At 47.5% G+C, this 15,469-nt stretch overlaps 1 protein-coding gene across 3 annotated transcripts in view; it reads right to left on the bottom strand.

The window, feature by feature from the left end:
• Positions 1-15,469, bottom strand: part of F13A1 (coagulation factor XIII A chain) — a 195,123-nt gene that overhangs the window by 21,640 nt on the left and 158,014 nt on the right. For all 3 annotated transcript variants that reach the window (XM_036350412.1, XM_036350413.1, XM_036350411.1), the window contains 3 exons: positions 14,977-15,130; positions 7,547-7,834; positions 1,491-1,651 (listed from right to left, as the gene is read on the bottom strand). In XM_036350412.1, the coding sequence (XP_036206305.1) occupies positions 1,491-1,651; positions 7,547-7,834; positions 14,977-15,130 (603 nt within the window). The remainder of the gene's footprint in view (positions 1-1,490; positions 1,652-7,546; positions 7,835-14,976; positions 15,131-15,469) is intronic.

Genomic DNA, 15,469 nt, shown 5'->3' with positions numbered 1-15,469 from the left:
CATGTCTCCCAGGGCAGCAGGCCGTGGGGGCAGCCTGCCCACTGGGGGTGGTAGGCAGGCCCCCTGCTTACGGTACCCAGAGCCTCTCACTATTGGGTTCATGCTTTCTCACACTGAGGGCACCTCTGGAGGGATACCAATGCACTTTCCCATTTGCCTTTGTTTCCTCTTCGGCCTGCAGGCCCTGAACATCCTCATTTTAATTTGCCTCTCAAGGCCTCTGGTGCTCACCTGTGGGAGGTGACTGGGGTAAAATAACCACAGATGATGATGGAAGCCTTTCTAGAAATGCAGGGTCTGGGGTTCTTGCCCTCGGAGGGCACTGCATGTCTGTTTGGATGAGCCTTGTCCTGGGGTCACTCACTGTATGGTGGTCATCAGTGTCACCCACATGTCTTGAGACCCAACAAAGGCTGCCACTTTGAATGCTACACAAAATGATTCGTTTTACAAATGATCCACAGAAAATTATTTGTAAGACACAAGGCCCAACTCCCCCTTCCTAGCCCACTGCCCATCTCCCAACTCTAGGGGCATTTAAAATATGAAAATTTTGTCAAACTTTGATTTGTCTATCACTTTGAGGAATGCAGCTCAGGAGCTGTGCTAATCACTCAGTCACTTCAAGGACAATGTTCTCCAGCGGCCTGGGGAGGTCTCTAAGTCCTGGGGAGGCTGGCAGGAGGTGTGGGACTCTGAGGACCCTGCTGCGGCTGGGTACCTGCTCTCAGGGTGGGAAGGTGTGAGCCATGCGGCTGCACGATGCTGCCGGTGCTCCTGAGATGCGGGAGCACAGAGGCTGCCACAGTCAGCCCTCCTCTGCCAAGTTCCTTTCAGCCACCTGGGCAGAGATTTCTGGTGCTCAATGGGGAGAAAATGTTAAAATTACTAGCCAAGTGGGCAAAAAAACACCCCCGTGGTGACAAAAGTCAGGAAGGTGGTTATCCTGGTGACAGGGTAGGGGTCATTTACTGGAAAAGGCATGGGGACATTTTCTGGTGGTTGCAAGGTGAATACCTGGTTGAAAAGTCATTGCCATCTCGCTGACCTTTCAGTTTGTGCATTCTACTGGCTACAACTATATCGCAATGAACAGCAGTACTGTCCAAAGTGCAGGTGGAGACGATCCAAGCGGTTTCCATCTCATGCCAGGCCTGACCCACTTTAAGCTGGAGGCAGTGAGAATTCTAAGTATATGTATCCATTACACATCTTTATCTTCCTCCACAAGTGTGTTCATACCTACAGGTTATATTTATATCTGCAGCCAGATCTATATATTTAGATCTGGAGAGGAGAGAAAAGTGTTATATGTGCATGTCTATATTTGGGTGGTTTACTTCTTTCAAAGAACAGGAGGATCCTAGCTCCACTTTTTTTTTGAGCACACACACACACACACATACACACACTCACAGTAAAACACAGTAAGCCTGAATAACTCATCAACGATCTTGCTGTTTTCCCTTGTCTGAGATGCTAACACTGACCTTGATGATGATCGTGGGGATGGTCAGCACAGTGGACTTCTGTTTGGCCAGAATATCCCCGGTCTCATCGACACGGGCTGTGACAAAGAAGTGCAGAGACGCTTGCTCCAGCAGCTGGCCCATGTACTCGCCGGCTCTGACCAGCACCTCCTCTTTCTTGACTGGCAGAGAGAAACAAACATGCTGGGTATCAGGACGGAGATGGGATCCGCTTTCCTTCCCCCGAGCGCCCCCCTCTTTCCCACATTGGCACAGCACCCACCGAACAAAGCAAAGGTGAGGGAGGGGCAGATGGGACAGTCAATCAGGGATCAGGGATAAGCTCTCCTGCTTCTGGGTAAGGAAAGAATGTGCTGGAAATCTAATATTCAGTAAGGTCCTACTGGAGAAAATGTGTCGGATTTTCCAAGCAGTGCTTCTGCTGTTGTAGCATATGTGCCATGTTTAAAACCAAGGACCCAGGGGTTTTGACTGTGGCTGTTTTGATTTGGGAGGGACAATCCGAGGATGGCGAGTGTGGAGCGGCGACGTTCAAGGGCACCATTCCAAGTGCCGACCCCTCGTGCAATAAGCAGCATCTCGCGTAGGCCCTGGGCCGCGCTGGAGCAACACTGCCAGTCACCCCCTTATAGCTCTGTGTTTTCTTTCCAGCCTTTCCTGTACTAATCTGACATGATTTTTCTATGGAAGAGAAAGAAGCTGTTGAAACCAGTTTTCACCATAGGCATTCAGCTTCCTCCCACCTCCTCTCCTATTTGCCACTTAACAGGCCTCTGTGCCAAAAGCTTGTTCCCTCGAGTCACTGAGGTTAGCTCTCAGGAGGACATCTGGAGGGGGAGGAGGGTCCGGCTCCCTCTGCTCACCGTCAGCCTGGGGACGGGGACTCTACCTTGTGGCTCTGGCCACAGCAATGAGGTTCTCTGTGGCTGCATCGCCCACTTGCTCTATCACTCTCCTTTCCCGCAGCCCAGGATTCTAGACAGCAAAGCGCGGTCCTGCTGCAGGCCGAGCCCAGGCCCCAGTGCCACAGCGGCTGCTACCTGCCTGGGCAGAGCCATGTGCTAGTGTGGCATCGTCAGCCAGCCGCCCAGCAGGAAAACAGACTCGTGCCTCCACCCCCAGACACAGAGCACAGGGTCTGTAGGCGTTCAGGGAATTGCACGTCTCCACCACTGCTTCCCTGCCCAATGCCTGCCTTTTGCCAAAGATTCCTCCTTCCTACAAAAGTTATTAAAGGAAATAACTGTCATGGTTGCCAGTTTCAAGGGCAGAGCGTAGTTCATGACAGCTCTCCATAATGAGCAGCGGCCCCTGCAGCCAGGAAGGAAGGCTGCATGGAGACAGCTCCGGAGCACAGGGAGGCCTCCTGGCCGGCTGGCTCACGGCTGAGAGGCATCAGCACCCACTTGGAAGCTCCTCACAGATGAGCAGGTGCTGTGGCCGCCTCCAGCCCTCTGGCTGGAGTTCCCAGTCTTGGCTCCACATCACAGTCACCTGGGGCTATTTAAGAACCTTCCCTGGTAGACCCCACCCCACACCAATCAAATCAGAATCTCAGGGCCCGGGCTCAGTGAGGTGGACTCTGGTGTGCAGCTGGGGGCTGAGAAGCAGCGCCCCAACCCCCAGGGGTTCCCCACAGAATCAGCCCTGACAAAGGGACAAGAATGGCCTTTCCAACCCAGACCTGCTGCTCCCAGTGTGGTCTGTGGGCCAGCGGACACCACTACCGGGAGCTTGTTACAGACGCAGGTTCTCCAGCCATACCCCACCCCACCCCACTGACTGCGTCAGGGTCTGTCCTTGACTAAGATGCCCAGATGATGGCTTTGCAGGTTTGCAAAGCTCCCAGAGACAGGGGCTTTTAGCAGCAGAAGTGGCAGAGTTAAGGTGGACTTAGGACAGTCTCAGTTTTAAAATGAAAAGTTCTGTACCCCAGAACCTACTCAATTCCTGGCAAACTGGAAAGGCTGGTTAGTCTAGACCAGTGGTTGTCAACTGGGGGCAATTTTGTTCCCCCCACCCCTAGGCATATTGGGCAATGTCTGAGACATTTTTGGTTGTCAGAACTGGTTGCTATTGGCAGGCATCCAGTGGAGAGAGGCCAAGGATGCTGCTAAACATCCTGCAATGCACAGGATGGCCCCACAGCAATTATCCACCATCTGGAATGTCCATGGTGCTTCTGCTGAGAAACTCTGCCCTAGGCTATGCAGAGGTATTAGAAGGTATTGGTCCATCTTACACAAGTGCTGAAGGACTTGGATTGATTCCTGGGCAGTCCTGTTCCATTCAGAGCCAGCCTTTTGCATTTATGAACTGGCCTTGATGTTGGCCCTTGAATTTTGCATTTTTTAATAACCAATCATGCTGCCTTCTTTGGGCCTGAGCCTAGATTCCGCTTTCCATGGCTATCCCAGAAATTAATTGTCCAGATAAATAAGACTCTGCCCCTCAGTTAGATGCAACCTCGGATGAGCACATGGGGCCTGCTTTTCACTTCCCCAGATCTGCACAGATGGAGTGGTAAAATGACAGGCCTTGAAGAACATGCATTTTGCCTTCATCTACCGCCAGTAATAAAATATGGGCGTCGTCTGGCTCTTTCTACACGGTTGTGTTTGACCACTGGGTTCCTTTAGGCTGGTGGGATATGCCTGACTTCTTTCTAGAAATCTTTGCAGAGGCCCTCGTTACCTTTACAATGTCAGCATCAGGACCCCTTTATCTTGGGGGCAGAGCATCCTCCAAATCATAGCACTGAGGAAACTGGGCTGTGTTTCCAGCCCAAGAGAACAGTGCTCCTGAAATAGTATGTTATGTAAGTGCTGTGTTTTGCCACCGCACAAGAAATTGTTCTAGATAAAGTTTATTAAATGTGGCAAGAGAAAGAAGAATAGATTTTCATTCTATGAGCGGTGGAGCTGGGATGCTGCCAATATCATTTACGGTGTCTGGGGAAAGCCAAGGGAGACACAGACTGGAGCTGCCTCATCTCTTTTCCAAAAAGCAGAGAAAACTAAATATAGCCAAGTGGAAATGATAGCACCTTTGAAGGTACTGGAAGGTTTAAGTTATTCAAGTCTTCCAAGCTGACTCTAGCCCACACAGTTTCTTTAATCATCAATCTGGAAAGTATGCCTCCCATTCTGCTTGGAAAACTTTCTTTGCAGTACAGCCTCCTAGCAATGCACTCTGACCTTCTAAATCATAGTCTAGAATCGTATTTTGCAATATTGTGCAATTTATTTATATTGCAATATGCAACTTATTGCATGCAGTTAATGCCGCCTATCTATAGGGCAAAGCAAGAAATAGTCTTCAACTCCCTTCAAGTTACACAGGACAAGCCTTGGGGTGGGCTGAGAGGGTGGGACCTATGTTAATATGAAGTCTGGCTTAGGTTTGGTCAGTGACTGGGAGGGCTAATGTAGAACGTCATCCTAGCTCCCTAATTCATAGAAGCTCAATCATTTATTGAATTAGGGAGAGGAGACGGGGATTTAGAGATGGAGCTCTTGTGAGGTGGGAAAAGGATTGCATCTAGTTCCCTGTTCAGAGGAGGGAGGAGCAGCTGGACACCAGGTAGCAAGGGCACAAGTAAGGAAACTGGCCCACTTAGGGCCCAAGGTTACAGCAAGTTGGCTCACTGTCCCTGCCTGAATTGGATTTGGCTTCTGTTATCTGCTTTGCCTCTAATTACTGTGTGTGACCTTGAACACATCAACTCATCTTTTCAGTCTCAGTTTCCCAAAATGTAAACATGTTGGAAGTTAACATTTACTGAGAGCCTACCATATGTGATCCATTTCAAATATATTTATCTCATTTCGTTTCCTCCTCACTCGCCTTCTCTCACACCACACATCCAATCTGTCAGCCAATCCGGTGGGCTCTACCTTCAGAACATCTGACCAGTTCTCACTACCTCCCTCGCTACCCCACCATCTCTCACTAAGCTATTGCAATAACATCCTAACTAGTCTCTAAGCTTTACCCTACTCCCCCAAGAGTCTATTCTCAGTACAGCAGCCAGAGTGATCTTGCAGAACCTCAGTCAGATCATGCCATACTTCTGCTCAGAACCCTCTAATGGTTCTTTCAGCTCATTTGGAAACAAAGCCAAAGTGTGTACTACAACTCTTCATGGTCTTCGCCCACCACTCTCACCTTGCCATTTTTGTTCCCGACTCTGGTCTCATTGCTGTTCACTGAACACATCAGGTATGCTCTGGCCTCAGGGCCTTTGCCCTTACGTCTCTTCTGGCTAGAAAGTTCACTCCCACCCTTCTGTCGGGTTTCTTTTAAATGGTTTCTTCCCCGACAACCTCATCTCTACCACCACTTCCTCTTTTGCTTAGCCTGCGTTCTATTTCCCTATTACAGGTTCAGCCACACTATATATTCACTTGTTTGCTTGTATATTGTTGAGCTCCTGCCCCACCACAGGTGTCTACAAACTCCTTGAGGGTAGTGAGAACTTCTGTTTTGTTCACTGCTACGTCTCCAGCATAAAATAGAAGCTGGACTTGTAAGCACAAAATAAAGGCGTGAGGAGGGCTGTGATGTGGGTGGTATTGTTTCTGTGTGCAGATGAGGAGAGTGAGCTCAGATGAGGGAAGCTTGCCTGGGGGACAAACAGCTAGTAGGCAACCGTCACCCCTCAATCCAGACTTGTCTCACTCCAGGGCTCAGGCTCTAAAGGCCACTGCATCTGCCTGCACTGAACAGCTGGGATGACTGTACTGCTCCGAGTCCTTCACCACTCCCCTCCCTGGCTGCTCTTTTCTGTAGGGATTCTCTTTCTACCTCCAGGGGTAGAAAAAGGGCTACTCTTCCAGTTTCCAAAGAAATACCATGCCAATGAGTTTCCTAATTGTTAAAGCCACCTTACTGAAGTGAGGGAGCGTGACTTCCTCCCCCAAGTTTGGGTAGGTTTCTTAGGATTGGGATTTTTGGGACTAGCTTCCCATTTTTCTGGGAATATCTTTCTGAACTTACTGTGGCTCGGGACAGACACCAAATGCAGAAAGCTTGTACACTGTGGAGCTGTGGTTTGGTCCTCTGCTCTGCAAAACTTATTATTCATATACCCTTTTTTGTCAACACATCAGGTCCACAAAAGCCGGATGCCCAGAAGTGTCCAGGTCCTTTCCGACCTGTCCTATCTAACTCCATGTGCTCTGCCTGGAGACCAGTTCCTTCCAATTGACTAATTTTGCCAGTTGTGTGACCAACTGCTGTGCCCACTAAATACTAGGACCCCAAGAAATGAAATTGACTGAAATTGCAACCCCCAGTGCAAAGTGCAACCTGCCCATCCCAATCCTACTTAAGATATTCTGGAAGAAGATGCTGGAAGGGGTCAAGGCTGAGAGAGCCCCTGAGAGATGGCAGAGAGAGCAAACCCCCTCGGAGGCTCCTGGACAGCACACCTGAGCCTCCCGTCTCTCCCAAGGCTGGGCTCTCCTCTCCTTGTGTATCACACAGACCCATTTGCAGAAATGGTCTTCATGCAGAGCCTAGATCTCCCTGCCTTTTGCATGGTAAAGCAGCACCCACCATTCCTGCGGGAGCAGCCCCGTCCCCCCAAAACCTAACTGGAAGGGAGACACCGGCAGGGGGCCTGTGTGCTGGGATGTGTCCTTCACAAGCTTTCTCATGCGCTCAGTGCCCTTGGGACCTTGTTAAAATGCAGATCCTCATTGACAGGCCTGGGAGGGCCCGAGAGTCTGCATTTCTAACCAGCTCCCCAGGGATGCCGATGCTTCAGGTCCTCAGCCCACACTTTGAGTAGCAAGAAGTTATGCTATATTTAATTTTCATGACTCCTGGGCTGGCTCATGACTTTTAAAATTTCAGTGTTCGCTCCTGTGCAAGAGGCATGAAGATGAAAGGTGAGGCCTCGCTAAAACAAGTTGGTTCTCCCATGTGGCCCACGCTCCTGACCTCTGGGACAGAACCTTCACTCAACAGAAAGTTATTAGGGGTGCCGGGCCCGAGCCAGACAGAGAAGCAGGTCTCAGGCCCCGGAGAGAACAGCCCCTCGGTTAGCTTACAGGACAAGGGATCCAGAGCCACTTCAAACGTCTCGTTCTTGAATTCCTCCTTGGAGACGCCGGTGTAGAAGGTGATGTTGCCCGTGAGATAGGCTGAGATGGTGTAAGCTTTCGGGCTGTTGTTCTGGAAGGTGATGGTGACCTTGAAGTCCTTTCCCAGCACGGCATTTTCCACTTCAAAGTCCATGTCCACGTCAGACCTCTGTTTCACGATGCCTTCCGTGTTGAGGGGCTTTTTAACCCCGTACATCAGGGCCGTTTCCAGGGCCAGTCTCTCTTCTTTTTGACCTAGGAAAGATGCAGAGGTGATGACGGGAAACGAAATGCAGTCCCTCAAAGCGAAGGTCGCAGACTGCACACCCCGAGCTGCGGGCACCGTGTGCTGTGCCCACTGGACTGCCTCTGCCACCCACACTGCTTCCTGTGAGGCAGGTGCCCAAATCATTCTGATGTCACAAATTCTGCCAAATCAAGTCCCAGCCAATCATGACCTGCCCAGGTTGCAGAGTTAGGCGGCATCCCAGGGCCTGTCTGAGAGGGGGTTGCTAAGGTGCTTGCTCTAACGGCCGTTTCTGCAGAGCCACTATATCAGGCTTCAGAAGGAAGAAGAGGTAAAATCTAGCTCTTCCCAAACTGTGCTATCAGTTGCTTCCCTCCCCAAGTCCTGGCCACGTAGCTAGAACTTGAAGATCTCTAAGCAAAGATGTTGGCAATAGTCATCACATCTGACAAGTCCATCTTCTGCATTTGAATTTTCCCCTGTTCATGGCTCTCCCCAACAAGACCTGTCTTCCTCATCGCTCTTTCCACTTGGGCCTGTCCCATCTGCTCCTGCTGAGCTGGACCTGGGCAGCTCATCCGGCCCTCCACTCCGCCCTCCATTGCCTTTCGCTCCTGGCAGAGGGCAGAGATCCCTGTTTCCCAAACCATGCACTGCACCCCATGCTCCGATCTAGCAAACCGTTAACACGCCTTCCTGCAAAAGGACTGAAGGCCAAGTTTCCTTGGGGAGCACTGGGTTCTCTAGTGCCTCCTGGATGGTCACATGTTCAACAGCCTATGAAAGGTTCTGAGATTGTGCCCTCCTGGGAGACTTGTTTAACAAGATTTCCCAGGCACCTGACACTCAACACATGGTTTTGAGGGACGCCTATTGAAAGGTGGTCCTGTTTGAGACGTGTGCTGTTTTTCGAAATATGTCTTAGGTAGGGTTTCCAAAGTGGTGGTGATGGGGATGAAGGTATGGAGAGGAGGAGAGAGGAGGAGACTAAAGACTTGCTTTGTACATGTGAGAAAGTGAGAAGTACAGGTACAAGTTAGGCCTAAGAGCCTGCTGCTGCCGAGTCCAAACTGGGCTAATGTTCCTTACAGAGCACAGGACCAAACGCTCGGCTCTGGGGGACAGGGATTGAGGAGATGTGAACAGGTAGTTGCTATGGTCTTTACCATCCTAATTCCTTTGGCTGCGTCTCAGTGCTTGTGGCAAATAGAGAGGCAAATATTTTGGCTTCTTAGAGGTAGTCTTGGGATTGGCTAGCAAGAAAAACAACAACACACAAGCACTTCAAAATAAAAATGCTGGCTTTTATACTTATGCTCATTTTAAGATATGATCCTTCACTTAGTTTAAAATAAAAAGCAATGGAGATGAAGAGGTCAAATGGTTATCATTGTGATGGGTGTTGCGGTAAGTATATATCATACACTATCTCATTTAATCCTTAAAGTGGCAGGCACTGTTATTACCATCAGTTTCCTGGTTTGTAAAACAAGGAAGCCAACCAACATCATAGGGTTGTTACGGGGATTAGAGGTATTACATGCGTAAGGATTGGCAGCTGCTAGTACTTCGCAAAGGCAAAGAAAATGCCAGCAGGTGTTGCAAACAATCGAACATGTGTATTTGTGTGTGCATGTGTATTAACAGTTGCTCTGATTGTCAAGATTGCCAGGAGATGCCAGAAACAATTTGTCTAGGATTGGCTAGAGCACATGTTTGCAGATCGATAGGGGGAGATAGTAATAAAGGGAAGGAGGGCTGTGACAAGGAAAGTGCAGTGAAATACTTTAGCAGAATGCATCTGGCAGATAGCTCTGAGAGAAAGTGAGCACTGATGGCTGCCGCTTTGGATGGATACCAAATATGCATTTAAGCAGAATGCAGTGGGTAAGCAGCAGCAGCAGGAACATGGTCAGAGAGGTGCCTACTTTGGGGGGGTGGGGAGAAGCTGAGCTGGATGGGATGAGGGGAGGGGGCAGTGGAAGCTTGTGGGGATAAGAAACTTTATTCCGTATCATGTCATAGATGGAGGGACCTCTAGCTTCCACCAGGGATGAGCCTGCCCCTGTGAGCAGGGGTGCCAGGCAGAGCAGGCTGGGCTCTTACAGGAAGCACGGGCCCTGATAGGAGGCAGGAGCTGCGGGCCTCCCAGAGCAGGGGAACCCCTGTTACTCTGCAGTTGTGCTTGGTGCTTTGATGTCTCATATGATTCAGGCCATGAATTCAGTGCTGGATTCAGTGCCAGAAGAGAATGGCCTACAGCCAGATTCTATTGTCTGAGTCTCCTCGGTAGACCCCAGTTGGAAGGGCTGTTAACTGGGATGCAATGAGAGTGCCTTCTTCCCACTGTTTGGATCTTAACTCAAATGTCACCTTCTCAGAGTGCCCTCCCTTCCTGCGTCCTGTGTAAATGTCCCTAGTCCTCTCAGCTCTCACTAACATATCACCTGGCTTTATTTCCTTTTGCCTGTACTTATCACTATGTGATGTTATTCACCTGTTACAACGCAAGTTCCATGTCCTCAAGATCTAGGACCTAGCCTGGCGCAGAAGCTCAAAGGACTGAGGTTCGGAGAAGCCCTCTGCTTTCATCCAGACCAAACTTCCATCTTTATAATGGACTAGAGGCCCTATGCATAAAATTCGTGCACAGGTAGGGTCCCTAGGCCTGGCCAGCTATCAGGGCCAATCAGGGCCTTCTGACTGCCAGCTGGGGCCTTCCTTCATTCCACGCCGCCCCCTGGTGGTCAGCGCACATCATAGCGAACGATTGAACTCCCTGTCTCCCGGTTGAACTCCCAAGAGGACACTTTACATGTTAGCCTTTTATGTATCTAGATACCGAACAGTCCAGTGTAGGACATTTGATGTTCAATTAGGCTCACCTGTGAAAGGGCCACCTGAGTTACCACTCATTTGATATTTCATGCTCTAATGTCAGGCGCTGTGCTCAGGTGAGATGCACAGCCTTTCCTGTAAGAGTCTGTATGAAGAGACCTGTCCCATCTGCTCCTGCTGAGCTGGACCTGGGCAGCTCATCCGGCCCTCCACTCCGCCCTCCATTGCCTTTCGCTCCTGGCAGAGGGCAGAGATCACCATTCACCCAGGGGCAGGGAAGGCTTCTCAGCATTTTTCCCTCCACAGGGAGAACAAAGGCCTGGAGGCAAATGGCAGCCTGGCTTGTTAGAGGAACTGTGCAGCTCGCCTGGCTGCTACTTATGATAACTGCCCATGTGGTTAGCAGGGGCAGCGAAGGGGGCAAAAGGGCAGATGGCAGGGGCATGGCCGTGCTCTAACTGAAATGCCCTGGAGATCACAGAAGAGAGGGAGGGCTTTTATATAGTGTGGCAACCAGGCTCAGGTTTACATTTTAAATATGTCACGTTGGCAGCAATGCAGGGTTTAGAATGAGGAAAAAAGGATAAGAGGAAAGGGAATTGGAAGCTGTAGCAGGTATCCAGGAGAAAAGCCATCATAGCCCAAGCTAATAGTAGCGGTATGGTAGGAATAATACAATTATTAGCGGTAGCAGAAGCTTACTTTTATGGGACACTTTCTAGGTAGCAGGCACAATGCTAAGAGTTCTCCGCACATGATACCACCTGATTCTCATAATGGCATGGAGATCAGGAGGTGCAGAGAAGGGGAGATGTTTCAGAGGGACATTCAGGTTTGCTGCTTCTGGTGGATCATGGTTTCCTTCACCAGGGTACAGAGAGGAGAAACAGACCTATGGAGGGGAAGGGAGTGGGAGAGGTGACATTTGGGAAGGTTCCATTTCAAGTTTCTGTGGGACTTTAGGTAAATGTGGAGCTGAAAAGAGGTCTAAATTGAGGTCAGCGACTTGGGAGTGAGCAGTGTATATGTGGACATAACACCAGCTGTAGAAAGAACCCAAGGAAATGGGCATGAAGCCAAGGATGTAAGCCCAGAATGAAGTCACATTCGGAGGGAATAAGGAAAGCAGAGCTTGGGGGTGGGGGGTGGGGCGGGGGAGAGGAGACAGAACAAAGAACCAAGCAGGTTGGGATGGAACCAGGAGACACTGAAGCATAGAAACAAAGAAAACCAAATTTCGGACTTGGGAGTAATAGCATGAAAAGGTGTAGGAAGGTCAGGCAAACTGAGGTCTGCAAATGTTTCTTCCACGTGGCAATCAGGTGGTCTCAGTGACCTTGAGAAGATCTTCAAGGATATGTTGGTAGAAAAATGTAGGGCACAGAGGTGAGGAATATAAGGGAAAGGAACATGGAAGGCTGCCAGGTGCAGGCAGCTCTCCCAGGACACCTGGCCATGGAGGCGAGGAGGAAGACAGTGCGGGCATGTTTGGTAGGGGATATATTGTTTAAAAAGACTTTGTAAACTCTTTAAACACTGAAATTCTAATGGAAAGGAGCTAACAGAGAAGGAGAGAGAAAACTACAAGTGACAGGGGGTCATTGATGGGCGATGAGGAAATGGATCCAGATACCATCATGAAGAAGATATATTGCCCAGAAGAAGTTTTAAGGATTCTGGTTTTCAAAGTTTTATAGTATAAAAGGTATAAAATTAATGTTAAGCTTTAGTTTTCCAAGTGAAAAATGATCTATCCACAATTTAGTTAATTAAAATAGTAAATTCCTAAATATGGTAATAATCCCTTTTTTAGGTTTTTGCTCATCTCCAAACTTTAGTGGCCTCACTCAGAATCTGTGGATAGAGAAGTTTTATGAAAGATTCAATAATGAGAATCGCATGGCAAATACACACCATGGATGCTGGCTGCCCCTTCCTCGATGCCCACGACAGACATCAATAATCACCTACTCTTTCCCACTACCTTTGAGAGCAGTCTCAGCACCCTCCTCAAAACAGAACTCCACTCAGTCATTCCCAAAGCTGGAATTTGAAATGCATACACCATCTTTGATTAAGAGGCCAATTATCCATCTACCTGGGATTAAGCTCTAATCCAGAAGCAGGATGGGTGTTTCTTACAACTACCTATGGGAATTTAGGGGCACTTCTGTTTAGACCAGACCCCCACATGGTCCACCTATCTGAGCCTTACCTTCTTGCCAAACTCTGTGGCCCAGATTGCAAATGTCTTCCTCATTCAGAGTTGGCACACTTTATTTGTTTTAATCTGTTGTCCACCCTTGGCCAAGCCCTGACTCCTTTTTTGTAGACTGCCTTTGGGTCCTTCCTTTCTTGACATCTGACCTTGATTTGTACTTCGCTGCCACCTCCACTGCTGACAGCTAATGGCATTCTGCTGTGAGGTTAGACAAGACAGCTGATGGCCTGGACAGCTCCTTGTAGGCTCACTGCTTGTTTTCTTGTCTGATCAGGATTTCTTCCACACTAAGATTGTTTATCTGCAATCCTTGTCCAGCTGCCTCTTCCTAAAGAACTCCTTCCCCATGCTTCCCCTAGCCAATTTTCATCTTTCCATCTCAGTGAGCCTCACTAACATTCTCCAGAATCCCCAAGACAGGCTTGGGATTCCCTTCTCTGTGTCCTGCACACATCCCACAACTTGGTGAGGGTTTGCTTCCTGCTGGTCTCTCCAGCTAGATGGGGAGGCAGGGCCATGCATGTCTCTATTTGTACCCAGTGTTGAAAATATGGGGATAATTAATAGCAGTTGTTGAATGAATGAATGAATATTACAGCTAGTTTCTTTTATCTTTTTATGGACTTTTATTTTTCCTTTCCAAACCTTTTCGCATATAACTCCATAACAGGAGGGCATTGTTTGTTTTGTTTTATCATCCTTATTTTTTAGCACAAAAATTTTTTTAGATTGTTTCTATTGCTATGTCTTTGAATTTATTTTTTCCTCCCCTCATTTTAGGGGAAAAAAAGAAAGAAAAAATCTTTTGATCTATGTTGTACAGTGGAGGATATGTAACAGAAAAAAAGAATGATTCATTTTAGAAATACAGCAAAAATTCACTAGTTCAGATGACAGAAATTTTGAATTTCTAATACTATGCACAAGAGTTCTCAGTTCAGCAAACTTCCTCTTTATAGTGCAAATTGCTTTTGTAAATAAGAGTGCAGAGACTGTCTAAAATATTTAAGAGAAACTCAGCACTTCATAGCACTTCAGGAATACTGATGGATATTTAGGAATATGCTAATTGTTCATCATTTTTATCTCTTCACTAAAATAAATGCCACTCCTAAGAACTCTGATGATGAATCATCTATGAAATATACTCCTCATTTCCTATCGAGATACCCAAGGTCCTCCACTTCCTGTCCACTGCTGACCTTGGGCAGTTTGTCTTCAGCCCCTGGGCACTCTGAGCCTGCAGGACCCCAAGCACACCAGGTGCTTCATGATTCGGTCATGTGACCACTGTGTAGAAACCCTGGCCAGCTTTAACTGTGCTCTGTGATTCTTCTCACCCTGCTTTGCCTTTTCTGAATCTCCTGGCTGGAATGAGTGTTCCTCTTCTTCTTATCAAAGTCATCTCTGCACAATGATCCTGTCACTTGGCCAGGAATGGAAATTGGATCCTGCTCACTAAAATGATCCCCAGCACCAAACACTATTCCAGGCATAGAGTAGGCAATCAGTCCAGTACCAACTCAACAGTGCCATTTGAAATATTCTGCACAATAAAAATGAACAAAACCACATTGCCATTATTTTATAATTTAAACAGGCCTTCAACTTAATTTCCTGACTAGTAAGATTGCACTGTCCTCTTAATATTGTATTACCTACCTCAAGGGATTTCCATGATCATTCAGTGGAACAATGTATGTAAGAATAGTGTATAAAATACTAAACAGATATGAATAGTTATTTAAATTTCTGTTATTGAACTAAAATTATAATGTTTTCCAATAGAATTATTTAAAATTATTTTTGTGCTTTCATATATTCTATATGCTGTTAAAGTAGATATGACTTAAAATCAAATAATTTCACAAGCCATGTGGAGAGAATTCTAATCAAAGCAAACATACTTATGAAACTACAATGAAAAAGTGTGGGTGTGATGTGTCTTTCACTCCTGAGAATTTATGCTTCTGCTCTGACTACCTTATGCTATAAATGCCAATGCATTCTCTGGGACACATCTCATAGTGACCTTGGTAAGTACAAAATGGACTTGGGCAAAGAAATTGTCATTCAATTATAGTAAATTACCTTCTTGGAATTTGTAGTTTTCAGTAATATCCTTCATGCCATCTCCTCCAATTTGTTTGGTCACAATTAATTTCCCAACGTGGGTGGTATCAACAGCTTCCACCACATGGGTGCCATCTTTTTTAGCTGTAATGTAAACAAGATCACTGTTGACCTGAAAACAGGAAAAGAGAGCATTAGCTGTCATAAAGTGTCCTTGTTACCAAAATCTCTACCTCTCAATGGAGTAGTCATCTAATACCCCTAGAGTTGGTATGTTTCTCCAACACACTGGATTCATAGGGATAAACTCATTTTAAAACTATTCTATATGGGAATCTAGTCTAGATTAATTATCAGGTATTTTAAATTAAGAATATTTAGAAATGGGACTATCAGCTGTCTAAACATCAATCACTTCTTTCTCCCCTTTTTTCTTTTCTTTTATCCTCTGCAGATATGGAGGGAGGGAGGGAGGGAGGGAGGGAGGGAGGGAGGGAGGGAGGGAGGAGAG

Source organism: Myotis myotis, unplaced genomic scaffold, assembly GCF_014108235.1.
Source record: "Myotis myotis isolate mMyoMyo1 unplaced genomic scaffold, mMyoMyo1.p scaffold_m19_p_2, whole genome shotgun sequence".
In the NCBI taxonomy this organism is placed as follows: Eukaryota; Metazoa; Chordata; class Mammalia; order Chiroptera; family Vespertilionidae; genus Myotis; species Myotis myotis.
Note: the sequence above shows the minus strand (reverse complement) of the source record. Positions and strands in the feature narration are given on the sequence as shown.